This window comes from Petromyzon marinus, chromosome 27, assembly GCF_048934315.1.
Source record: "Petromyzon marinus isolate PM22_M1 ecotype Great Lakes invasive population chromosome 27, UKy_Petmar_22M1.pri1.0, whole genome shotgun sequence".
NCBI lineage: Eukaryota > Metazoa > Chordata > Hyperoartia > Petromyzontiformes > Petromyzontidae > Petromyzon > Petromyzon marinus.
The window spans coordinates 7,920,033-7,946,980 of record NC_133693.1 but is presented as its reverse complement, the minus strand read 5'-3'; the positions used below and the strand labels follow the sequence as shown (position 1 = coordinate 7,946,980).

At 51.8% G+C, this 26,948-nt stretch overlaps 1 protein-coding gene across 7 annotated transcripts in view; it reads left to right on the top strand.

Moving 5' to 3' along the window:
* The window catches only part of GRHL2 (grainyhead like transcription factor 2), an 80,611-nt gene extending 55,408 nt beyond the window's left edge, over window positions 1-25,203 (top strand). For 2 of the 7 annotated variants that reach the window (XM_032961586.2, XM_032961587.2), the window contains 8 exons: window positions 11,970-12,128; window positions 12,604-12,691; window positions 12,936-13,075; window positions 13,663-13,700; window positions 14,788-14,873; window positions 17,379-17,464; window positions 18,290-18,354; window positions 20,226-25,203. In XM_032961586.2, coding sequence (XP_032817477.1) covers window positions 11,970-12,128; window positions 12,604-12,691; window positions 12,936-13,075; window positions 13,663-13,700; window positions 14,788-14,873; window positions 17,379-17,464; window positions 18,290-18,354; window positions 20,226-20,340 — 777 coding nt within the window. In that variant the 3' untranslated portion in view covers window positions 20,341-25,203. Of the gene's footprint in view, window positions 1-11,969; window positions 12,129-12,603; window positions 12,692-12,935; window positions 13,076-13,662; window positions 13,701-14,784; window positions 14,922-17,378; window positions 17,465-18,289; window positions 18,355-20,225 lie in introns of all 7 variants that reach the window. The other 5 variants (XM_032961582.2, XM_032961584.2, XM_032961585.2 and 2 more) reach the window with 3 other exon arrangements.
* The last annotated feature ends 1,745 nt before the right edge of the window (window positions 25,204-26,948 follow it).

Genomic DNA, 26,948 nt, shown 5'->3' with positions numbered 1-26,948 from the left:
GTATGCCGTGTGTGTGATCCTGTGTGTTCTGTATGCCCCGCGGGTCCTGTATGCCGTGTGTGTGATCCTGTGTGTTCTGTATGCCCCGCGTGTCCTGTATGCCGGGTGTGTCATCCTGTGTGTTCTGTGTGCCCCGCGTGTCCTGTATGCCCCGCGTGTCCTGTATGCCGTGTGTGTGATCCTGTGTGTTCTGTATTCCCCGCGTGTCTTGTATGCCGTGTGTCATCCTGTGTGTTCTGTATGCCCCGCGTGTCTTGTATGCCGTGTGTGTCATCCTGTGTCATCCTGTGTCATCCTGTGTGTTCTGTGTACCCCGCGTGTCTTGTATGCCGTGTGTGTCATCCTGTGTGTTCTGTGTGTGATGCTATATGACTTCTGTGATGCTGTATGCCCTGTGTGTGTGTGATTGTGATCCGGGATCGTATGCCCTGTCGATGCCCTTCGCTCGCCCCCCTCCCCCCCCCTGGCGCATTCCCCTAGTGTTCATCTCAGTGGGGTGTCTCGTGTATGACCTTGATCTGCATATTCATCTGTCATGTCCTGCGTGCGTGCGCGCGCGTGTGTACATGTGCTCGTGTGCCGTATATTCTGTGTGTGTCCCGTGCTTGCGCGTCCCATTTTGTCCACAGGCTCTCTATGTCGAATGCGTGCGGGTGTTTGAGAGCCCAACATCAATAACGTCGCAGCACTCCCAACACTCAGCAGAGCAGCAGCACTCCCGCAAAGCCACTCGCACGACGAGCAGCACTCGCAAAACAAAACCCAGAGGCCGTTGCGATGCCGATGCCCGTCGCTGCTGCTGCATCAGTGAATGGTGGCGATTTTATAACGCGTCCTTCACGAATGATAGGCCTTCTGTTTTTTTCCCCCACACCACCACCACCACACAAAGGGCAAAATCAATTAGCGTTCGCTCCTGACTTGGCTTGTTAAACCAGATGAGTGAGGTGAGCCCCGTGTGATTATTGTTCGAGCTGCCCGACTGGGTAGCCCTGTCCACCACCCCCGCCGCCACGGCGTGTAAGAGTGTTTTAAGTTGTTAAACCAGCTGCGTGAGAGGTGTGCGATTGCGTTTAAGTCGTTAGACTGGGTAAGCCTGTAGCGTGTGATGGTTTTTTGGTTGTTAAACCAGCTAAGCGGGTGGCGTGCGTGGCAATGTTGTTGTCGGACCGGGTTAGAGGCGCGATTTCTCTGGGCGTCTCGTTCACTCCTTTGGGGGTTGAGGTGCGTGGTGGGGGTCACGATGCCCACGTCGGAGGCACCTCCACGGCACTGACAGGGAGAGAGGCTGATGGCCAGCAGCGTCCCCTGGGTATCACCACCCAAGGCGGCTTCTCCGATCCCCAGGCGTAGCTTGGCAGGCCTGGTCAGCCCTGCCAACGGGGTTCGGGAGATGTTGATGGTCTTGGTTGAGGCCGGTGCCCATTCGGGGACGATGCCAGTGGCTTCTTAATCCGCCACGTGTCGTCTCGGTCCAGTGCTGCCTACCTTATTACAGACGAATTCAGACCTTATTGGTCACCCCGTGCCCCTTATAAATCTCAACGTTCATCCTACAAAGCCCCATCACAAGGCATAAACACAAACAAATTGGCAAAACACAATGTGCCCGTATTGAAACGGCTGTTCGCCGTATGGACCTGAAAACGAAATTTCCCTGCGTGGGTTGACGCGGTCTGAGTTAGCGACATTATCAGCTCAGGGGGTGGGGCAATCAGCCAGGTGGGCACCCAAGACTGTCTCGCAGGGTCACACCTAGGCTGTCTATCGCGGCTCCTCGTGCCTTATCGCGTCGTTACGCTCACGGACTCGGACATTTAACGCCGCGGAGGCGCTCCATATTCGCAAATTAAGAGTTGTTGTTCTTGAACGCTTGCTGTTGAAAAACGTAGCTCGGGGTGGTTTTCACGGGCGCCCCAACTCGTAGCTTTGGCCACCAGGGAGGGTATGGCGTGGGGGCAAGGCACCCCCTGCCCCCCCACGCTAGCTGCTAGCTACACGACTTGTCCTTGCCTAGAGAGAGATATCTGATGCTCTTCATTGAGACTGGTGTCCTTTCGGGGTGATGCCAGTGGCTCAGTCCGCCACGCGCGGTGGCCTGGTCTCCAGCGACCACAGCGGGGCCCACCACCCCCAATCCTGCTTAAGCGTCCCAGATCCGGCGTATCCGGGTGAGTTTGCCGTGGCCAGATGCCTGTCTCACAGTCGACGCTTGTCCACCACGAGCAGGAGGTTTGCGAGTTCATATTCTGGTTAGGTATTCGCTCAGCCCCATCATCATCATTCCTCCTGAAGTCAGAAAAAATGTGTTCCACTTTGCTCTGTGGACACGGGCATGTGGAACTTACAACCAATGCTTCGGTGAAGTAGCCAATAAAATAAAGATCCCCCGTATAGCCTTAATAGACTGTAGGGGCAAGTGCTGTTAGCGAGCACCTATGAAGGCCGCAACAGTACACGAGGGGGTGGGTGGCCAGCACCACGCCCGACCGCCTTTGTCTCCCTAGTGGCGATGTTTACACACCGCACAGGTACTCATTTTAGGCTGAGTCGACCTAGGGGAAGTAGCCAATGGACATCGGCGGCCACGCGTTGTCTTTCTGTCAGTCGTTCTCGTTGTGGGTGTCCAGCTTGTCTGTGCACTGAATTGACCACGTGCCATCTCTATAGTCTACCCGCGTGTGTGGAGCGGTTAGCAGTCGACCGAGTTCGATTCCCACTCACGGTCAACTTCGGTGACGATTACCTAAACCGGTCTTGAGCCTCTCCGAGATCGACTCAAGTGAGTACCTGGTCTGGCGTGTAAACATCAGCGTCATGGAGGCAAAGGTGGCTCGCTAGCTATCTAGCTAGCGAGCAGCACTTGACCCAATATTCTGTCTGGGCTATAGGGGGTATCTTTGCCTATGTGTGTGCGCGCTGGAGGAAGCACTGAGTGACTGTTCCTGCTGGGGCCACGGCTGAGTGCTTCGCCTTGTTGACACGGCGCCTCGCTCAGTCACGAGATCCTGCAGATAGACATCACTACGTGTCTGCACACACACACATGCACACACACACACACGCAAAGAAAGACAAAGATCACCCGTATAGCCTTAACAGATGTTGGGGCAAGCGCCGTTCGCGAGCAGCACCTATGAAGGCCGGAACGGCACACGGAGGAGGTGGTTGGCCAGAACCACGCCCGACCGCCTTTGTCTCCCCGGTGCCGATGTTTTTACACACTGCACCAGGAACTCATTTGAGGCTGAGTATATCTAGGGGAGGCTATGCCACCGCTCCCCACACAAAGACAAAGATCCCCCGTAAAGCCTTAACAGACTGTTGGGGCAAGCGCTGTTAGTGCGTCGCACCTATGAAGGCCGGCACGGCACACGAGGGTCTGGGTCTGGGTGGCCAGAACCACGCCCGACCGCCTTTGTCTCCCCGGTGCCGATGTTTTTACACACTGCACCAGGAACTCATTTGAGGCTGAGTATATCTAGGGGAGGCTATGCCACCGCTCCCCACACAAAGACAAAGATCCCCCGTAAAGCCTTAACAGACTGTTGGGGCAAGCGCTGTTAGTGCGTCGCACCTATGAAGGCCGGCACGCCACACGAGGGTCTGGGTCTGGGTGGCCAGCACCACGACCGGCCGCCTTCGTCTCCTTCACCAGGGGGCGGGCGGCGGAGGGAGGGGGGGGTACAGAACCACGATCCGTCGTTGACAACATAGTTCTAACACGTTTAAACACAATGCTTGCTCTTCACGCACGTGCTGGCACGCGTAGCAAGCACGCCACTGGGGCCAGGAGCACGCACACAATCCGCCAATAAACTGAAGCAGAGGAGAGGGGGGAAAGATGTCGGGGGAAATGCAGTCGGATTTTTGGTCTCGGTGGAACCTCACCCATGTGCCCCCCCCCTCCCACCCCCACCAACCGCACATCCCACATCTCAGTCGCACCGCACCCACGGTATTCGTGTGGGTGTTCTTTTTCCTTTTTCTTTCTCCGTCTCCTCCTTCCCGAAAACCGGACTCAAATTCCCCCCTTCGAAAAAAAAACACAAAAACAACTCAAGAAATCCCCCCCCCCCCAATCGCACACGCCCTCTAGTCTTTACCTGTCCGCCTGATCCACCCACCCTCCCACACACCTTGCCTCCACCCAGCAACTCCATTATCTAGCCCTGCCTCTTCCCCCCCCCTCCTACCTCCCCCCATTCATCCCTAGTCACCCCTGAGCCAGCCTCGTGGAATGCACGCACACACACATAGATACACACACACACACATAGATACACACACATAGATACACACACATAGATACACACACAGATACACACACACTAGACACACACACACTAGACACACACACATACACACATACATAGATACACACACACATAGACACACACTAGACACACACACATAGAAACACACACACACACATAGATACACACAGATACACACACACTAGACACACACATATAGACACACACACACAGATACACACACACATAGATACACACACATAGACACACACACATATAGATACACACAACAACAACCGCCATTCGCCACTAAGTGGCGGTGACGTCACCACGACGCTTGTGCCAGGCTATGTGCACCCTGAGGCCACGTGAAGTGTCGAACGCCCGCTGGCAGGAGGTCACGGGGCAGACCCAGGTGCCACGGGTCGACTGACTGAGATGACTGGCTGATGCACCACCTGTGTCCCCTACTGTGCCAACCTGCTGTGCTTTAGCCACCCGGCGCTCCGCTCGTTGTTCTGAGTGTCGCTCCTCCGCCCTCCGTTGTTGTTGGAGGGCGACTACCTCCAACTGCCCAGTAGCATCCTTCACGAGCCTCCTCCACAGAGGCCGATCTTGACACCGCTGGTACCAGTCATCGGCAAGTCCACTCAGCTCCACGTCCTCCTGTACCACATCACTCCATCTCTCCTCTAGCCCGTGCCGCGCCCGCTTAGCCCCCTCAATCCGGCCGAACAAAAGCTGTTTCGGCATGCGGTGGCTGGGCATGCGGGCTACATGACCCAGCCATCGCAGCCTTGCCCGCCGGAGGAGCTCACCGATGGGACCTTGCCCAGATCTTTCAAGGATGTGTGAGCTCCTCACACAATCCAGTCTGGTTAAACCCAGGATGGATCGTAGGCAGGCCAGCCTAAATGTTTCTAACCGGTGAAGATGTTCCATTAGGGGGGTCCACGTTTCGCAAGCGTAGAGAAGGGAGGGAATGATTGTGGCCGAGAAGACCTGAAGCTTAGTGCGGAGCGACAGACCAGGTAGCGTCCACACAGCGTTACACAACCGATGAAAAGATATTGCCGCTCGACTGATTCGGAGTGAGACCTCTGCTGTTAAACTGGAGCCGGTCATAAGCACACTGCCCAGGTATGGGAAACTCTCCACTCTCTCCACAACTGTCCCATCACCGATTGGGAGTAGTGGGGGTGGAGTGTCCGATGGTACAAAATACCCAGGCAGGTGCTTAGTTTTGGTGGGGCTGATGGTAAGGCCCCATCTCTTAGTGGCACGCTCCAGTCTCAGCAGCAGCGTCTCCAACTCCTCCTCTGACTGAGCAGCTATTACCAAATCATCAGCATACATAACGTGGTTGAGCAATAGGGAGCCATCCCTTGACCGCACCCGGGCATCGATTAGCCTCCCATTATATCTGTACCATATGGAGATTCCCCCGGTACAGCTATTGAAGGCTTCATGAACTACGTGGTCAAAATAGATGTTAAATAATGTGGGAGCCAGAGGACATCCCTGTCGCACCCCAAGGTGTACAGGGAATGGCTCTGACTCCCGGCCACGTAGTTTTACCCGGGCCCGCTCACCATCATGAAGGTCCTTAATGATCGTGAGCAGAGGGTCAGGTACTCCAAAAGCACGAAGAACGACCCAGAGCCCAGGCCTACTGATGGTATCAAATGCCTTGACCAGGTCAATAAAGCAGAGATGTAGGTCTTGTTGGATTCCCTACACCTCTGCTGTAGCAGACGGACAGAAAATATGGCATCTGTGCAGGACCGCTCTTTCCTGAAACCGCATTGGGGCTCCGCAAGCCTCTCCTCAGCGTGCCTGGCAAGGCGATGCTGAATAATCCATGCCAGGACCTTTCCCGGCACACTGAGGAGTGTGATGCCCCTGTAGTTGTTACAGTCTGTGCGGTCCCCCTTCTTAAAAAGGGGGACCACCAGGGCATCCTTCCAATCCTGCGGAATCCGTCTAGTGGTCCAGACTGTTGTTATGATGTCATATAGGGCAGTCTGTGCACAAACGCCACCCTCCCTCAGCATTTCGCTTGGGAGATCATCTCTGCCCGCTTTCTTTCCTGGTCTCAGACTCCGGATCGCCTTCAATACTGCCTCAGCAGATGGCACCTCAGCCAGCCACTCACAGGGGGTGACTTCTTCCAATATTTGAGGCACCGCAGCCTCAGCAGGGTCATCCTCACTTTGTGCCACGATGTTTTCCTGGCTGTGGGATTTCCCCTCCCCCAGGACCTCACAGAAATGCTCAGCAAATCTGTGAACCTGTTCCTGGGGGTCGGAGATTGGATCACCGTTTTTTCCCCTAATGATGGTAATAGGTGTGGCACTGCAGGTTACTTTTTTGATGGAGTTAAATAGAGATTTGTGATCACGGGCCACTGAGGCAGACTCCATCTCCTCAGCAACCCGCGACCACCACCCATCCTTGCAGTGCCTCACGGCTCTCCGAACCTCCGAGCGAAGGCTGCGGTAAGCCTCCTCATTCTCTGACGTGGGATTCTGTAGCCGATGACAGTGGGCCTGTCGCTTTTTCTCAACCATCCTGAACACCTCCTCTGTCAGCCAGGGTCTCTGGGGAGGTCTGGACCGCGTACCCAAAACAGCCATTGCAGCTGCATGAGTCACAGTCCTAAACCTCGCCCATTTAACCTCGACATCAGGAGGAGTGGGGGACGATGCCAATCCCAGCCGCAAGCGATGATGAAATTCTCGCTTGCAACTTTCATCAGATAACTGAGACCAGGCCACTTTATGTTGGAATGGGGTCCTGGGTGTACACCCACCACCGGAGTGGAAGAATGGCAGGCGCATCTTACAGATGACTAGTCGATGGTCAGAGGGCAGATCAGCTCCACGGTAGGTCCTGGTGTCAAGGACATGGGCTCGCATCCGCTGGTCCGTCACTATGTAGTCCAGCAGATGTTCTTGCTTGGACCCGGCATGCATCCATGATGTTGTGTGGATGCGCCGATGCCGGAACAGCGTGTTGGTAATTACAAGCCCATGGGCTGCACAAAAATCTAGTTGTGGGGGTGGAGTGTCCAATTCGTTTGTTCAAAAGAAGAGCCACACCCTGTTGTTTGGCAGTCTGCTGCCCCGAGTAGAGGACTTTCCACCCCTCATGGTGGCAGGAGCCAGAGCCGGTCCACCAGACCTCCTGAATGCCACAGAGATCCAGGCAGTACCGGTCCAGCTCCCGACAGAGGAGTGGCAGCCTCTCCTCTGCAGTGAGCGCTCGAACATTCCACGTGGCCACACGAAGTGGCTTTTTGTTGTTTCTGGAGGAGCCCCGAGGGTAGAGATTCAACCCCCAATTGGGGTTTGGCCAGGAGACGTCATAGACGCCTGTCCCCTCGGGGCCACCGGCACAAGCTTATTAGTTACATGTTTAATTCGTGGTTTCGTGGTAATTAATTGAAGGTGGAGAAGTTACCAGCCCCTCACACCCGTCCAGAGCCCCCGTTTAGCCCCTGTGGTGGACACATATGCCATGAGGGGAGGAGCCAATCAAAATTGGATCTCCCCCCACAGCACTGTCCACGACAGAGTTGCCCATCCGGCACCGCGAGGAGGTAGGGGGTTGTTTTGCCGCACTAGATACACACACATAGACACACACACTAGACACACACACACATAGATACACGCACACATAGACACACACACATAGACACATAGATATACACACAGACACACACACATAGATAAACACACACACATAGATAGACACACACACGTATTCATACTCGGACACACACACACACGCATATATGTCCGATCATACACATGTATGCACGCACATGTATAGATACACAAGACAAAGGCCCCCCCGTATAGCCTTAACAAACTGTGGGGGCAAGTGTTGTTAGCGAGCACCCATAAAGGCCGGCACGGCACACGAGGGGGTGGGTGGCCAACACCACGCCCGGCCGCCTTTGTCTCCCCAGTGGCCATGTTTACACATCGCACCAAGTACTAATTTGAGGCTGAGTCGAACTAGGTGAGGCCCAGGATTGGTTCAGATAATCGTCACAGGTGTTGACCGTGAGCGGGAATCGAACCCGGGTCATCAGGTTCGTAGCGCAGCGCGCTAACCGCTACAGGACCGCTCCCCACAGTATAGATACAACAACAACAACTGCCATTCGTCACTAAGTGGCGGTGACGTCACCACGACGCTTGTGCCAGGCCATGTGCACCTTGAGGCCACGTGAAGTGTCGAACGCCCGCTGGCAGGAGGTCACGGGGCAGACCCAGGTGCCACGGGTCGACTGACTGAGATGACTGGCTGATGCACCAACTGTGTCCCCTACTGTGCCAACCTGCTGTGTTTTAGCCACCCGGCGCTCCGCTCGTTGTTGTGAGCGCCGCTCCTCCGCCCTCCGTTGTTGTTGGAGGGTGACTGCCTCCAACTGCCCAGTAGCATCCTTCACGAGCCTCCTCCACAGAGGCCAATCTTGACACCGCTGGTACCAGTCATCGGCAAGTCCACTCAGCTCCACGTCCTCCTGTACCACATCACTCCATCTCTTCTCTAGCCCGTGCCGCGCCCGTTTCGCCCCCTCGATCCGGCCGAACAAAAGCTGTTTCGACATGCGGTGGCTGGGCATGCGGGCTACATGACCCAGCCAACGCAGCCTTGCCTGCCGGAGGAGCTCACCGATGGGACCGTGCCCAGTATAGATACATACACACGCACACAAGCATTCATACACATACACACGTCCACTCACCAACACACACACACACACGTCCACTCACCAACACACACACGTCCACTCACCAACACACACACGTCCACTCACCAACACACACACACACGTCCACTCACCAACACACACACACACACGTCCACTCACCAACACACACATCTGCTTACCGACACACGTGTCGACTCACCAAAACGCACGCACACACACAAATCTATTCACCAGCACACACACTAAGACACAAGCACACAATGACTCCCACCTGCAACTTTGGTTGTATTTTAATTTGCTTAGGATGAGACAGCCGATCAGGGGGTGTGTGCGTGCGTGTGTTCTTAATAGGTGTTCGCTAACAGCACTTACCCCAAGAATATGTTAAAGGCTATGCGGGGGATCTTTGTCTTTATCTTTGTGCGGTTTCCACTCTTTAAAAAAAACCACTCCCTCTAGTCACTACTCATCCTCCCATCACCTTCCCCATCATCAGTCTCGCCCCCTCCACCCCCATCACCTTCCCCATGCAAAGCACGATGGGATACCTGCCCGCGGGGCTCCCCAGGTAATTGCAAGGGCAGATAGAAATCTGCGGAAGCCACTTGAGACGCTTATTCATCTAAAATGCTTTACAGCTGGCTTTAATTGTAAAAAAAAACAAAAAAAATTCTATCGGCAGCGTTTGTAAAATAAACAGAAAAAAATGGCAGGGCGCACACGAACTCTGTGCTGTGCAAAAGGGCCATTGCCCGAAACGTCACCTATCATATCGTTTTTCCTATGCTAGAAGCCACGATGTTATTGACGAACGTGTCGAGTTGTTGTTTTGTTAGAGTAGGCGCGGTAATGAAACGACGACAATACGACCACTGACTGTTCGCTCACTGAGGAGTGTGGCACGCTCAGTCTAAAGACACGCGTCCAGCGAGGAGGGGTCGGTCCCTGCTTGCGATGTCTGGCCCGGCGTTCACCTGCTGTCGGAAATGTTCACCTGAGGCGCCCCCTCGTGGCAGGCCTCTGACAGCACGAACGCCACGTGCTTGCGCCTTGCAGCCTTAATAGGTGCTCGCTAACAACCCTCTTTGCGCGTGCGGTGACTGAATGTCCTTTGTTATACCGTTCGAGTGTATTTCTATTACGATCGCTGCTACGTGAAGGTAAACCTATCTATTAGATTAGAGCCTCAATAGCGCTTTTCAGCAGGGTCCTGCCAAGTTGCTGGTGTTTCGGGTTAAACTTTCTGCATATAACCCCAATTGAGTAATTTGCAGGTTTATTTGTCATATATTGGGATGTTTAGACAATACCAGTCGCATTGGCCATCATCACTTACATTCGCCAATCGCCAATTACATTGTGTCTCCTTTTAGAATTCCCATTCACAGTTCTTGTTTCTCTCCAAGGACTTGCGTTTTGTGAGGCTGCTTGATGTAGTTAAATTTGTGGGTATATATCATCATTGTGGATAGTATCTGTGGAGTGATGTGACTTGACCTTTATGGCTCAGAATGGACATAAACACACGCATGTATCACCAGGGCTTAAACCGCCATCTCACCAATGCTGGCTCAGATATCTCTGACACGGCCATTATGAACCTTTCCGATTGATTTGCACGCTTGGCCACGTACGTTGCGAAGGAAGTTCAGCATACATAGGCAGAGACCCAAACCCAGGATCTTGAACCCAGGATTTTAGTGGGGCCAGCGCAGTGTCTCTGATTAGGGCCATTGTGCAACTCTTCATTACATAAACACACCACATGACTTGAAGCACAGTTGACACATTCTCTTCCCTTCCCTCGCCCCTCCCCTATCGCCCTTTCATTCCTCATTGTTATTCATTCCTCAGTCCGTGTACACGCCTGTTACCTGCATCATTCTATTTTGTCATCGTTTTGGAAGCTATATCACGCATCGTGAGTGAAGGCGCTCTATACATTAGATTAGATTAAAAAGCAGGTTTTTTTTTTAAAACGTAGGAAGTTGAATTCAGTCACGCAAAGTCTTGAAAGCCACCGTTGAGGAGGGTGCTTCATTGTTCAGAATATGATCGATCCTTGGGTGCGTGTGTAAATCATATCTGTGTAACCGTGATAATCTTTGTCGGATGGTTGGGGGATATTAAAGGACATTTGGGCATAAAAACTACCGCCAATGTTGGCCTCACCTAGGGGTTGGTAACCTGCAGCTCTGGAGCAACATGCGACTCTTTGAGGCCTGCATCGTGACGTTGTTTATTAAGGACCACTGCCTCGTATTCACATGCATTGCGGCTCTTGAAATATTTTTTTTACCAAATTCGAGAATCAAAAATTACTCTTCTTGTTATTTTGGTTGCCAACCCCCCCCACCCCACCCCTCGACCTAACCCTAAAACAAACGTGGGTCATATGTTTTTTCAGGTTTGTTGAATTCTTTTCTCTCATCTTTTTGTTGTATTTACCTCCGTGACTTGTTCTTGACACCTGATGAAGATCGCTTGCGTTGTGATCGAAACGTCGTGATTGTTTTTTGTTTTAATATAATTTTATTGTATTTCTACATTCGTGACTTTACCGAAAAAACCAGTGAGTAGTGGATCATATTCTTGGTTCTTTCGCTAAAGTCACGTAGAAGGGAAACGATAAAATAATAAGAATATAAAACAATTTCAAATTTTCTTGTTGTGGTTTTCACACCTGATGATGATTGCTTGTGTTGCAGTCGAAACGTCATGAGAATTTTATTGTTTTATATTTTTATTATTTTATTGTTTCCCTTCTACGTGGTGACTTTACCGAAAGAACCAAGAATATGAATCCCTGCAGTCACGAAAGCTTTAATTAAAAATTCAAACGTAGGTCGTTGAACCAAAGGAGACGCCGGTGCTGCCACCTTTGGCGTCTCCGGCACGGCCATTGTGAGGCCCGCCGGCAAGGAGCGGCGTGACTTGCCACTGACTTGTGGTGTGCGTTGCCGTGTGCCCGCTCCCCTGCACAGATCTTCGTGGCGGTCAACTGTCTGAGCACGGACTTCTCGTCGCAAAAGGGCGTCAAGGGCCTGCCGCTGAGCCTGCAGATCGACACCTACAGCTACAGCAATCGCAGCAACAAGCCCATCCACCGCGCCTCGTGCCAGATCAAGGTCTTCTGCGACAAGGTACCGCGCCGCGTCTGTTTATGCGGTCGCTCTATGCGGTTGCTCTATGCGGTTTGTTAGTGTGGTTAGTTGTTGTGGTTGTTAGTGTGGTAGTTGACGCGGTTCTTAATGTGGTATTCGCTGGTGGTGGTTGTTGATGTTGTGGTTGTTAGCGTGGTTGTTGATGTTGTGGTTGTTAGTGTGGTAGTTGACGCGGTTCTTAATGTGGTATTCGCTGGTGGTGGTTGTTGATGTGGTTGTTAGCGTGATTGTTGATGTTGTGGTTGTTAGTGTGGTAGTTGACGCGGTTCTTAATGTGGTATTCGCTGGTGGTGGTTGTTGATGTTGTGGTTGTTAGCGTGGTTGTTGATGTTGTGGTTGTTAGTGTGGTAGTTGACGCGGTTCTTAATGTGGTATTCGCTGGTGGTGGTTGTTGATGTGGTTGTTAGCGTGGTTGTTGTTGTTGACGCGGTTGTTGATGCCGTTGTCTCCGCAGGGTGCGGAGCGCAAGATCCGCGATGAGGAGCGCAAGCAGATGCGCAAGAAAGCCAAGGGACAGGCTGCCGTGTCACTGTGCAACGCTTGTGAGTGGCTCCCACGGCAACCGCAACGCTGCGTGTGTGCCGTGTGTAACTCTGCGCTTATGTGCCGTGTATGACGTTGCGTGTGTGTGCCGTGCGTATGCCGTGTGCAACATTGCATGTGTGTGCCGTGTTTAACGCTGCGCGAGTGTGCCGTGTGGTAACACTGCGTGTGTGTGTGTGCCGTATGCGTGCCGTGTTTGACGCTGCGGGTGTGGCGTGCGTTCCGCCGTGCGCGTTTTCTCAGCGGGTGACATGAAGTCCTCGGTGGTGGCGGCCGTCAAGAGGAGCGACCTCACCCTCTTCAAGGCGCTGGCCGACCTAAGCTCACAGCCCGTGCTCTTCATCCCCGACATCCACTTCACCAACCTGCAGCGCTCCGCACAGGTGCGCTGAAGCTCAGCCCTGCACTCACCCCTGCACTCACCCCTGCGCTCACTCCTGCTCTCACCCCTACGAGGACCGCTACATGCATGCCCCTACGCTCGCCCCTACGCTCACCCCTATGCTCACCTGCGCACGTGCTCCTGCGCTCACCTCCACCCTTACCCCTACGCTCGCTCCTACACACCTGTACCAACACTCACCTGCAACATGCGCACACTCACCTGTACACTCACCCCTACACTCACTTGTATGCATGACCTAAAACTCACCTGAATGTTCAGCTAAACACCGACCTGAACACACATCGAAACACTCGCCTTTACCCACTCGGCTGTCGGAAGACACTTACGTGAGGCCTTACCTGCAAACTTGTACCAGTGCGCACTGGTACACTCACCTGAACAACACACTAGGCCCAGCCACCGTTACCTGTCACCCAAACACCCTCACCTGCACACTCACCTGTACACGCACCTCGCCTGAATGGGTGAGGTACACTCACCTGACCTGAAGATCCGCTGGGCTATCGTTGTGTCCGTGCCGGCTCACGTGATCGTGCGTCCGTGTGTCGTGTGTATTTGCTGCAGGGGTTTTCGAGCACTCCCGAAGATGTGGAGAGGGACGGGTGAGTCCGTTTATCGCGCGTGCAAAGATGCACACAGGCACGCGCACACTCAGGGCGTACACTTACACGTACACCCAAACGCACGTACACAAATGTAAAAAAATAAGATCCCCCGTGTTGCCTGAATAGACTTTTTTTTTAGCGATCACTGTTAGCGATCACCTACGAAGGCCAGCACGGCACCCCCGGGGGTGGGTGGCCAGCACCACTCCCGGCCGCCTTTGTCTCCCTAGTGGCGATGTCTACACATCGCACCGGGTACTCATTTGTCAGTCGACCTTCGAGGAGGCCCAGGACCAGTTCAGATAATCGTCGCTGGTGTTGGCCGTGAGCTGGAATCAAACTCGGGTCGGTGGTTTTGTTCCGCAGCGCGCCAGCCACTGAGCCGCTGCTCCCCACATACAAAGACACAAGCACTCACTGCTCCCCACATACAAAGACACAAGCACTCATACACATGCGCAGACACACAGCCGTGTATCTGGAGACACAAACAAAGGCACAGAAACCCCCCTCTTGCCCCCCTTCAGTGAACATCTCACTAATTCGACACAGTTGTTTAAACCGGAGCTCAGGGAATGAACGGGTGGATGCTGCTTCTTCACGCTGTCTCGGCGCGTGCGCCCACACTTGACCTGACACTCCATCCTGTTGCCTCCTCCGTCTGTGCAGCCTCTTGAGACGTGGCCACTGTAAGACGCTCTAGAAATGTAACACCTTGTGTGTGTGTGTGCGCGAGAGCGATTGAATGGGCTGCATCTTTTCTCCAAGCTGAAATCTTTCGCAAAGCCTGATTCCTCCGAGTAATCTAAAGCTTTTCTAGTGGTTTCTTTTTTTTTTTACGTAGGTCGAAGGTGGGTAGGTCATACACGTAGCATATCATCGATACCGCAGGCCGGCCGGTGCCTTCCCATCAGAGAGAGGGAGCCCTCGCTCGACTCTGTACGACACTGAATCCTGAAGCGAGCATCATGACAAACAGACGGACGCCTTCACGCACGCGCAAACGAAGCGTCCTGCAATGCCAAATGATGTATCCCATCGCGATCTCTTGCCCTCCAAACCCCCACGACCCTGTCACCAGCAGCGTGATGCTCAAGCGCCCTCCGCATTTTTTCAACGAGGAGTTTGCGTCGCCCGCGAAGCAGCTGAAGGAGGAGCCTCTGAAGAAAGGTGGGAGCTCCCATCACCATGGCGACCGATTTAACGCCCCGAGACTCAGTGAGGCTTTCCTGCATAAATAACAGACATGTAAAAAGCGGCGCGTCCATTCGTCAACATACGTCGCTTCTGACGCGCGCGTCGGATCGTTCGCGTGAGAATCCGTTGCTCGTAGACCATGCAAGCGGTACGCGAGTGTTATGCAAGTGATATTCGAATGTTTCCTTTAGGCTCACGGTGCGGACTAATTCGTTGCGTGAACAGAAATAAAAAAAAAAATAAGACGCGTGACGCAAGCGGCCGGCGTGAACGCGAGATGGAAAATAATCGCCGCCTTAAATCTAACGGAATTGCGACTGCCAAATCACGACAATTATTTTAGTCACGCTGGGAATAAAATAAAATAAACTAAAAAAAACTATTATTTTACCAGCTAGGGCCCACTGAGCTGGTCACAAATGATAGCTCAACGAAGTGGCTTATCACGTGGAAATTTATAGCAGCCAAATACTCTAAAACGCGTGTTCATTCTAACTCAGTCCTCACAGGGCCCAGCCACTCAACGACATCGTTGAGTTGGCCGAGGATTTCATGAGGCAGAGCACTGAGCTGGGCACCTCTGAATTCCTGGATTTGAATTTGAGTCTCAATCACCTGTGGTCAAACCGGGTTGCCAAGTGCAGCGAGTTGATCGTCTCAGCCCGGTGACGAATAACTGCACTAAAAAAAACACCTAGCCTTATATGTTGTCTTTCACCCAATTTGTGTTGATCCTCTGTGGCAGGACATGTGGGAGTGTGTATCACCCCCTAGTAGCGAGTGACAGGACATGTGGGAGTGTGTATCACCCTCTAGTAGCGAGTGGCAGGACATGTGGGAGTGTGTATCACCCCCTAGTAGTGAGTGGCAGGACATGTGGGAGTGTGTGTCACCCTCTAGTAGTGAGTGACAGGACATGTGGGAGTGTGTATCACCCCCTAGTAGTGAGTGACAGGACATGTGGGAGTGTGTATCACCCACTAGTAGTGAGTGACAGGACATGTGGGAGTGTGTATCACCCACTAGTAGTGAGTGACAGGACATGTGGGAGTGTGTATCACCCTCTAGTAGTGAGTGACAGGACATGTGGGAGTGTGTATCACCCCCTAGTAGTGAGTGACAGGACAAGTGGGAGTGTGTATCACCCCCTAGTAGTGAGTGACAGGACATGTGGGAGTGTGTATCACCCCCTAGTAGTGAGTGACAGGACATGTGGGAGTGTGTATCACCCTCTAGTAGTGAGTGACAGGACATGTGGGAGTGTGTATCACCCACTAGTAGTGAGTGACAGGACATGTGGGAGTGTGTATCACCCTCTGGTAGTGAGTGACAGGACATGTGGGAGTGTGTATCACCCTCTAGTAGTGAGTGGCAGGACATGTGGGAGTGTGTATCACCCCCTAGTAGTGAGTGACAGGACAAGTGGGAGTGTGTATCACCTCCTAGTAGTGAGTGACAGGACAAGTGGGAGTGTGTATCACCCACTAGTAGTGAGTGACAGGACATGTGGGAGTGTGTATCACCCACTAGTAGTGAGTGGCAGGACATGTGGGAGTGTGTATCACCCCCTAGTAGCGAGTGGCAGTGCGCGATGTATCGTACAGCTTTGTGTTTATACGGAGGGACAGATACACGGAGGTGACATGTTGTCTGCTCACTTATTTTGCTAATTATATTCTCCACAACGATGCTCACGATGAGTTCATCATGCTATATAAGAAAAAAAAGTTTTGCTTGCTGACTGGCTGTAAACACGGGTGGGCAAGTGCATAAAAAGTGTCGGTGTGTGGGATCTCGCAAGCGTTTCTGTGAAGTCTGCTTCCCCGTGCCGCTCTCCGAAATTGCGCAGCGACGCGCGGCTGTGCGGTCGTTAAGAATGACCGTTTTGTTGATAAGACCTGACGAATTTAAACAAATACACTTTGTCGCATCGTTGTTATTACCGGGGGGGGGGGGGGGGGGGGAGCTGCCGTGGTGGCAGGGTTAGAACCGCTGGCCTTGCGATCCAGAGGTCGCCGCTGCGACCCCATCTCTAGGCGCGGCCGTTGAAACAACGCCGCGAGTTTCTTGGCCACCCCGCGCCCTGCCACCGCCTCCTGTCTGCTCGGCAGTACCAACGGGTCGCGCCGTGGTCGGTCGATTGGCAGGTCACGAGCGCGGTGTGGCGAGGCGTCGGTACGCCGATGCCTCGTCCGAGGCGTCGGTACGCCGACGTGGAAAGGGGAGAGCGACTGCCCTCTCGAGGAGTTCGCTCCGGCGCGGACATCTTCCCGCCGCCGTGTGGCTCGAGCGCTCGGTCCCGAGGCTTTGCGCCTTTACCCCCTCGCTCCCGGCGAGCTTTTGGGCCGGCCCCGACGTTGCTTTGCGAGCGAGGACGCGGCGGGTCGGCCCCCGTGGTGAGCGCGGTCCCCGCGGCCCCCCTCGCTCACCACCCTCCCCCCCACCCCCCCCCCCCCCCCCCCATGTGTCACCCTGCAGTGTTGCTCTACGTGAGGCGGCCGTCGGACGAGGTGTTTGACGCCCTCATGCTGAAGACTCCCAACCTGGCGGGGCTCAAGGAAGCCGTGAGTGGCCGCCGATCGACGTCACGCCACCACGCGCGGATACACGCTGCACACTGTGCATAGATACAAGCTGCACACTGTGCACAGATACACGAAGATACACGCTGCACCCTGTGCACAGATACACGCTGCACACTGTGCACAGATACACGCTGCACACTGTGCACAGATATATGCTGCACACCACACAGAGATACACGTGGCTACCTGCACAGATACACACTGCACACCACACAGAGATACACACTTCACCCTGCTGTGCACAGATACACACTGCACACCACACACAGATACGCACTGCACACCACACGGAGATACACGTGGCAACCTGCACAGATACACACTGCACACTGCACAGATACACACTGCACACTGCACAGATACACACTGCACACCACACAGAGATACACGCTGCCCACTGCACAGATACACACTGCACACTGTGCACAGATACACACTGCACAGATACACGCTGCACACTGCACAGATACACACTGCACAGATACACGCTGCACCCTGCACAGATACACGCCGCATCACAGAGATGCACACTGCACACCACGCCGTCTTAACGAGGCGCTGCGGCTACATCGCACGCTGCACAATGCACAGATGCACGCCGCAGCTGCACCGCATGCTGCACGCGGAGGCACAAACTCATCGGCACTGTGCACATCCCAACACTGCTGCTGTCCGTCCAGAAATGCGGCCATCGATGACGTTGATCGTGGTGGGAAATGACGATGGTATGTGGCTGATGATGATAAAAAATTCAATGGTGGAATTGATCTGAGTGTGCTTGCGAACCATGCGTTTCTGTTCCAGATCTCAGAAAAGTACGGGGTGTCCTTAGAAAGCATCAGAAAGATTTACAAGAAATGCAAAAAAGGGTGAGCTCTCTCTCTTCCTCGCCCCCTTCGTGACGACGCGCGCCGGCATTTCACCGGGCGACTTGCCCGCTGGTGGGTTTTAATGGGGCCATGCAGGGAATGACAGTGCAGAAAGTAGGTTGCTGACCAGCTATCCGGAACATCGTATCGAATTGTGTTGTGCGTCTCCATGGTGAATACGTAACCGGGGGATTAAAGGATTAAATCACTTTTGGCCACTTGGTCCACAGGGGGAGCTCACCTTTACCTGGTCCCGATGGATTTACCACTGCCCAAAAAATGGAATTTGTTGCCAAAGTAAATGGCAAACATAGTGCAAATTGCATGCGTGCGCGTGTGTGTCCCAACGCACACACACACACACTCGCATGCACCAACAGCTGCCCTCCAAGGACAACTAACGGAGGGCGGGGAAGCGGCACGCACTGCAACGAGAGGAGTGCCGGGCGGTTAAATGCAGCAAGTTGGTGCACAGACTAAGGCACCGTTAGGATCCTTTGGGTTCATTGTTATTGCACAATGGTCACATGGTCAGACTAAGGTACCGTTAGGATTCTTCTTACTGAGACTGGCATAGCTGAGAGAAAGCACCAAGTATAATGGTCAATCATGGCAACACATTTTATATGCCAAAGAAAGCTTCACCGAGCCTCAATATTTTATTCTTAGGAGGGGTCCTGCATTGTCGGGCCAGTTCAATTAATGAGTGTTAGTATAATGTTGAACTTCTTTCACACCATACGTAGTCAACCATGCTTATTGGAGGTGCGGGGGAAGGACAACCAACTAAATACAAAATGCAGTTTTAAAGAAATGATTTTTATTTGAAACTAATTTCACCTCCGATGAGCATGGTTGGCTATGTACTGTGCGAAAGAAGTTCAACGTACATACAAACAGACAACGGGAGCGTTATGCATAGGCGCAGGCCTGCAATTTCCTGCTTGCGCCACTGCTGGCGAAGGGTCTTCACTCGCGGGAGCTCTATCAAGAGAGAGGACCCTCTTGAGGGTGTTTTTTGACTTTTTCTTGCACGCTGGCCGGATGCCTTGAAAGAGGTGGAAGTTGTTATCTAGCGCGCACGAACCGGCGATTGGCCAATCGTGGTGAACCCATCAGTGATCCGCCTGGGTGGACACAGGCAGCGAGGGGGGGGTTATGGTGGAGGGGGGTGAATTTAATAAACTAGCCCCAATGTAAATTTTGATTTAAAGCTTTCGTGACTGCAGTAATTCATATTCTTAGTTTTTTCGGTAAAGTCACGTTGAAGAGAAACAACAAAATAATAAAATATATATATAATATAAATATATATTTTTGATTGTTTTTGTTGTTTTATATATATTTTATTATTTTGTTGTTTCTCTTCAACGTGACTTTACCGAAAAAACTAAGAATATAGCCCCAATGTGTTTCGGCTGTCGTGTCGGTTTGGCTGCTACACATTTCCACGTGGTAAGCCACTTCGTTGTGGCCAGGTCGCTCCTGAAAAAGAGCTACATAGCTTAGTGGGCCTGATCTGGTAAAATAAAAACAAACGTTGTTTTAAAATTTTGATTTAAAGCTTTCGTGACTGCAGTAATTCATATTCTTAGCTCTTTCGGTAAAGTCACGTTGAAGGGAAACAACAAATCGACACACCTGATGACGACCGTTTGTGTTATGGTCGAAACGTCGTGAGAATTTTTATTGTTTTATATATATGTTATTATTTTGTTGTTTCCCTTCAACGTGACTTTACCGAAAGAGCTAAGAATATAAACGTTGTTTTTGTTTCAGTTGCAGGGTTGTTAACGCCGGTGCTGAAGGCCACGATTAAACGGGGTTGTTGGGTGTGTGTGGCGGGATGTGCGTGGCATGCGTCTGCACAGAATGCTCGTCTACATGGACGACAACATAATCGAGCACTACTCGAACGAGGACACCTTCCTGCTGGAGATGGACGAGTTGGACGGAGGCATCAAGGTGACCCTCACCGACATATAGGGGCGAGCGGCATCGCGCGACACGGCCACTCCCCCCCCCACCCCCCGCTCGTCCACAGCCCAGAAGCTCATCGACAACCACAACGGCACGGCGACACCCGTCGCTCTCCGCCACGCCCTGCACCACCGGCACGCTTCACCAGGGCTGGCCAACAGCCGCCGTCCGGGAGGTCGTGAGTTAAAATCCCGGTCGGGTTCAACTCGTTTTCATCATCGTCGTCATCATCGTCATTATGATCGCCATCACGGTCTCCTCTCGAGGGCTGGTAAAGTGAGCCAAGTGCTGCTTTGTAGGGGACTGGATCGCGGTCGTAACGCGGAGAGAATCGCCCACGCGAGTGGCGCGTCGATTCGTCGCCAACGTCCACGATCGTGTATTTGAAGCCGTACTCAAATCCGTGTTGCGTTGATTTGATGAAAAGCTTGGGGAAGAAGGCAAGTGAACGGTGGGCACTAGGAGAAAAGTTAAATCCAGCGCAGTGGAACAACGCTGCGAATTCCAAATCTCAGTACAATTAAACCTGCCGGGCAGTTGAACGAACGCGCACAGCACGATTAGAAAATCTGATATCGTCTAATTTCTAAAACGTTTCTACCGATGCCATTCTGTGGAATAGAATTTAATCGATGCGGGAGAGATGACAAATCGAGCACAGACATCGTTGCATTCCATGTAAACAAGAGGTGTCGTTGCTTTTAAGCGGGGTTCCTGTTTAGGTTTGGAACGTTGCGTAGAAATCCCGAGGCTCGTTTCACAATCACCACGAGCTGGGTGTTCCCGCAGCTTTGCTCGGTGTCTCCCATGGTCAGTGTTGCATTCGTGGTGCTTTTTGGCCGTTTTCAATTATCCGCTGGCGTCCCCTCCACCGCGGGGGAGTGTGCAGCCTGTCTAGGGAGTGCTCATTTTACCGACCTCGGAGAGATGACGATGACGACAGTGATGATGATGATTAGGCACGTATCGATGTGTCGATTCTCCAATTTAATTAGATTCTCATGCTTACGAATTCAGGCCTTTTGAATCGATCGAGCACGTGAGAATCGGTTATCTAAGATTTATACAAATTATATGCAAATGCGGTGCTAATGTTACATTTTAGTCTCGTGGAGTGAGAACAAATCTGTACAAAAACCGGACCTAACGCGTGAGAAAACAATACAAACGAGAGACGGTTAATTGAGATGGAAAAATTGTCTGCTCTTGACTCGAATAGCGATGCCCAAAACATGACAATTCATCGGATCGCTGGAGCGGGTGAATTGTTGTTATACGCTTCGTTGCGACGGTGGCGATTGTGACGCTGATGACGGTGGATGGTGTCCTAAAGCCTGGGTTTTTGGGCGATCGTTTTTATTGCTGTTACACGCCGCATATTCTCTGTGCCATTTGAAACACTCACCTTGCCGCCAATTAAACCCGGGATCGTTTTAAAGCGGCGAAAACACAACATACATACACGCACGCACGCTACGTAGCGACCGTGGATCATTAACAAGGACAAACGCGCACACACAGACAACAGAGACAATCACAGAGGAGACGGATTGGTGACTAAGTTGCGGCTGGGTCAGCTGTTACTGTGATGTTTTTATTTCTTCCTTTTCGGAGCAGGAGCCACAGAAGGGGGGGTATGGTCCAACTTTTAAGAGTCTTCTACTGCCTAAACCATCCCTCACTCTCATTTACTTTCACTCGATCACTCGCTCGCTCACCCACCCACCCACCAAATGACTTGCTCGCTCACCCACCCAACTCTCGCACTAAATCACCCACCCACTCACGAACTCGGTCGCTCAAATGCGTGGCTTGTGCCCGCACCGGGAGTAGAGGGTAGTACAGCAAGTAGGTTGGATAACAAGGCGTACAGTGATTTGCACAAGACATTCAATTTTTTTCGCTACTGGAATGCAAGCAAACAAGTCAATACACATTTGATAAGCAACCAAACTGTTTTAAGTCCTTTTAAAAGTGACAACCACAACATGGTTCAGTGTCTACACAGGCTGGCTGGTCAGTAATGTTTACCCGGAGTCACAAGGCGGTTTTTTTTCTGCAGCCCCCATTCCCGCATGCCAAACACGAATGGAATTGGTCGAACATCGATAAACCACCACATATACGGTCCAATATTTGCACAGATTGATTTCAAAGAGGCGTCTGCTGTGCTGCCATCTCCTGGCCACTTCGCAGGTGTGGTAGTTTCACAAACCCTTGCACGGGATTGCCGGCCTAATTTAATTGAAAGCCGGATCTTAGGCGCCACCCTTTAAGCCCCTTTTCTCATGCTTAAATCCAGCACCATGAACCCCACATGCATCGTTCAGGTTCAATCCATCTCTCATCATCCCCTCTGTGGTTCCTCTTAAGCGTAATGCCGATAGCTTGCTCGTTATAATGACAGACTTTAAGGTAGTACTTGTTTTGTAAATTCTATTAGGGTGTTTGGAAAATAAGCCATTTTCTAACAATCTTTGTAAATAATGTGCAATATATCATATTAAAAAAAGTATAGATCGTTTTATTTTTCATAAGTAGGGGTGACTTGGGAAACTTATTTTTTATTTTATTTTTCGTTCTGGTTTATTGTTGAGGAAGATGGAAACCAAACACTTCCAGGATTGAATAACAATGCTGTAATAATCCAAATAACATGAAATGAAATACTCTGTACTTAAACAACCCGGTTTATACATGTCTGTACATGCAATTTGTTAAATGTTTACATTATGCTGTATTCAGGTTTCTGTGGGAATGTGTCTGACTTGGTTCTGCCATTCCAAACTGTTACTCATGATTGATTTGTGGGTCGGGCCCACATAATGATCTGGGCCAAATTTGTGTTGTGAAGGCCCTTCACCACCTGACAACAGCCAAACAATTTAAATTGTCCCGTGTACAAGTGTTTAACCTGCCGGTTGCACTTGATTCAGCTCGCTCGGCGGTGAATTGAGTAATAATTCTTGCAACCAAATGTAGCAATCGTATATCTTGGGGACAAAATTCAATGTCGAATCTTAATATTGGCTGTGAAAACCTGCATGTTAAGGGAACAGACGCTTGAGAGAGAGAAGACATTTTTATTTGTTTTTCCCCTTCACATTTACAAAGTTTTTTTCAGTTTCAGTTTATTTATTTTGGTATGGCCCTGTGAGCCATTCGGCTGTTGAATCGGGTGCAACCACAACAAACAGATAAAAACAAAAACACGCCTGAAGAGAAGTACATAACCGATGGCGCATCGGTCAGTTTGGCATACAGGATAATGTCGGCCAATTGTGCATATCTCGCTCATTCAAATGACTGTCCAATTAAAATAATTCATTAGAATTTTCTTTCTCTGCTTCTTTAGTTGAGATCAAAGTGGCCCCCGATGTGTGTGTGTGGGGGGGGGGGGGGGGTGCAGTCCAGGCAGCCCGTGTGACGTGTCGGGCAGCCCGTGTGACGTGTCAGGCAACCCATGTGATGTTTCAGGCAGCCCGTGTGAGGTGTCAGGCAGCCCGTGTGACGTGTCAGGCAACCCGTGTGAGGTGTCAGGCAGCCCGTGTGACGTGTCAGGCAACCCATGTGATGTGTCAGGCAACCCATGTGACGTGTCAGGCAACCCATGTGATGTTTCAGGCAACCCATGTGACGTGTCAGGCAACCCATGTGACGTGTCAGGCAGCCCGTGTGATGTGTCGGGCAACCCATGTGATGTGTCAGACAACCCCTGTGATGTTTCAGGCAACCCCCTGTGACGTGTCAGGCAGCCCAAGCTGTTACGACATGCAGCGAGACAGAGCAATTGGCGGCTCGGACATCATGATGGGCCACAACTCTGCATAGTGGCTCTCGATTGGCTGCCTACCACTTTGTGAAACAGTTATACAATTGCCTGGGTTGCTGTACTTGCCATAGCGTCTCATTTGAAAAGGCCACGCTCACCGAGGATAATTCCGGCCATGGCTGTTGCCTGAACACTGAGGCCGAATTGCAGCATGCTGAACACTCATCACAGGGCACACACACACACACAAAGCACCGCGGCATTCCCCTGTACGCTCTTGCCCCCTTGCATGTATTTGGGTCAGCGCGACCTTGGCAAAGCCATCGTGAATCATGGCCAAGGTCATGCAGATTCTTTGGGGTTCAAGGTCAGGTCAGACATGGGCTTCAATTATTTTTTTGTGGTGGTGGTGGTGGTGGTGGGTTAAACCACACTATAAAAGTTATTAAGGGGGGGGGGGCGGGTGGTAAATGGGGCTTTACTGGGCTTTATAGCTAGCTTTGGGGATGGTTTTAATTTTATAAATAAAGCATTACAAAATAAAGTATAAAAAAGTGTACAACAAAAAAAATCCACGTTCATTTGCCAGGTGCATTGGCTTTTTTCTTTTTACGTGCACACGCAATGTACGGTGTGCTTATGCATATATATATTCACACGAGGAGGGGGAAAATAGCGGGAAAGTTATTGAAGAGTCGAGTGAAATAATTTGTTGACGTGTGCGAGGCGACGAGTTAACGTGAGGCGGTTGGTGTTTTTGGGTGTCATGGACACCCACGCATAAAGAAACACGCAACAGTATAAAATAACACGTTGAGGGATTTCATTTATTTGGAGAAATAAAACATTCAAATGTTGGGTGTTTCTGGGCCAGAAACATCCCTCCAATGTCTTTGTTTTTTCGTTCCGATTATGAGGAGACCGTGGTGAAGGTTTCAGGCACTGAACTTGCCTGCCATTGTTACATAACCTGTACTTCCTTCCCCCCCCCCCCCCCCCCCATTCTTGCTGTTCATATTAGAGTTTATGCTTCATAGAGGACATTGTTTTTTTTTATACTGTACCAGGGTACAATAAATAAGACATTGGTGAAAGCCGAGCGCGTGTGTGTCGATGTGTGTGTGTCTATGTGGAACCCCCTAATGGAACATCTTCGCCGATTGGAAACATTTCGGCTGGCCTACCTACGATCCATCCTGGGTTTAACCAGGCTGGATTGTGTGAGGAGCTCACAAATCCTTAAAAGATCTGGGCAAAGTCCCATCGGTGAGCTCCTCTGGCAGGCAAGGCTGCGTTGGCTGGGCCATGTAGCCCGCATGCCCAGCCACCGCATGCATAAACAGCTTTTGTTCGGCCGGATAGAGGGGGCTAAACGGGCGCGGCATGGGTGAGATAACAGATGGAGTGATGTGGTACAGGAGGATGTGGAGTTGAGTGGACTTGGTACCAGCGGTGTCAAGATCGGCTTCTGTGGAGGAGGCTCGTGAAGGATGCTACTGGGCAGTTGGAGGCAGTCGCCCTCCAACAACAACGGAGGGCGGAGGAGCGACGTTCACAACAACGAGCGGAGCGCCGGGTGGCTAAAGCACAGCAGGTTGGCACAGTAGGGGGCACAGGTGGTGCATCAGCCAGTCATCTCAGTCAGTCGACCCGTGGCACCTGGGTCTGCCCCGTGACCTCCTGCCAGCGGGCATTCGACACTTCACGTGGCCTCAAGGTGCACATGGCCTGGCACTAGCGTCGTGGTGACGTCACCGCCACTTAGTGGTGAATGGCGAGTGTTGTTGTTGTCTCTATGTGTGTATGTACCATGGTTAGCGTGCTGCACTCCGAACCTGGCGACCCGGGTTCGATTGCCGCTCACGGCCAACACCGATGACGATTATCTGAACCGGTCCTGGGACTCCCCTAGGTCGACTCAGCCTCAAATGAATACCTGGGGCGGTGTGTACACATCGCCACTGGGGAGACAAAGGCGGCCAGGCGTGGTGTTGGCCACCCACCCCCTCGTGTGCCATGTCGGCCTTCATAGGTACTCGCTAACAGCACTTGCCCCGACGGTCTGTTAAGGTTATACGGCGGGGGTCTTTGTGTACCGCAGTATTTATTGGCATGGTGGAGATTACGGGTGGTGCATTTGCCAGTCGTCTCAGACATTCAACTCCCATAGTACCTCAGGAGTCGTCCTCTCGCTCTCTCTCTCTCTTCGAGAGGGAGCGACTACTGTGCGGGCACGCCACGTCCCATAGTGATATTAGTATAGCTGTTGAACACATCTGTACAGTGTGTGTGTGTGAACTACAACCCCACATGCCTGGGTTGACTTGTTGCCTTTTATGTGCATATTAATGAGTATCGCAATTAGCATGAGCAAACGGGAGTAGTTGCCTCCCTCGGTTTGACCCATTACTGAAGGGTGCATCAAGAAATCCTCTTGCATCTGTGATGCGTGACAGCCTTATTCGGTGCTCGCTATAACAGCACTCGGCCCTTGTTTGGCCTACGCAACTTTAAAGGAGAAGTTTGTTGTTTGTAATGCGCTCACACGTGTTAAACCACCATGGGTGTGAAAGTAGAAGCATTCATCACAGTGAAATGTTTTTTCGTTGTTTAAATATTCCACTGGATGCGCTTGTATGAAGTTGTCTAGACCAGATAACAGCGATGTGAGTTTCTAGACTCGGTAAGCATCTCGCGAGTTCATGTTTTTAGGCTGGCCCACGTAACATAATTTGTCCAAGTTTGTCACGCACTTAATTAAATTTGGCTACGTCGGGTAGTCGAGGGCCTCCTGACATATCTCTGTGGCAAGACAATTACGTGGCTTAAACGCAAACAAAAT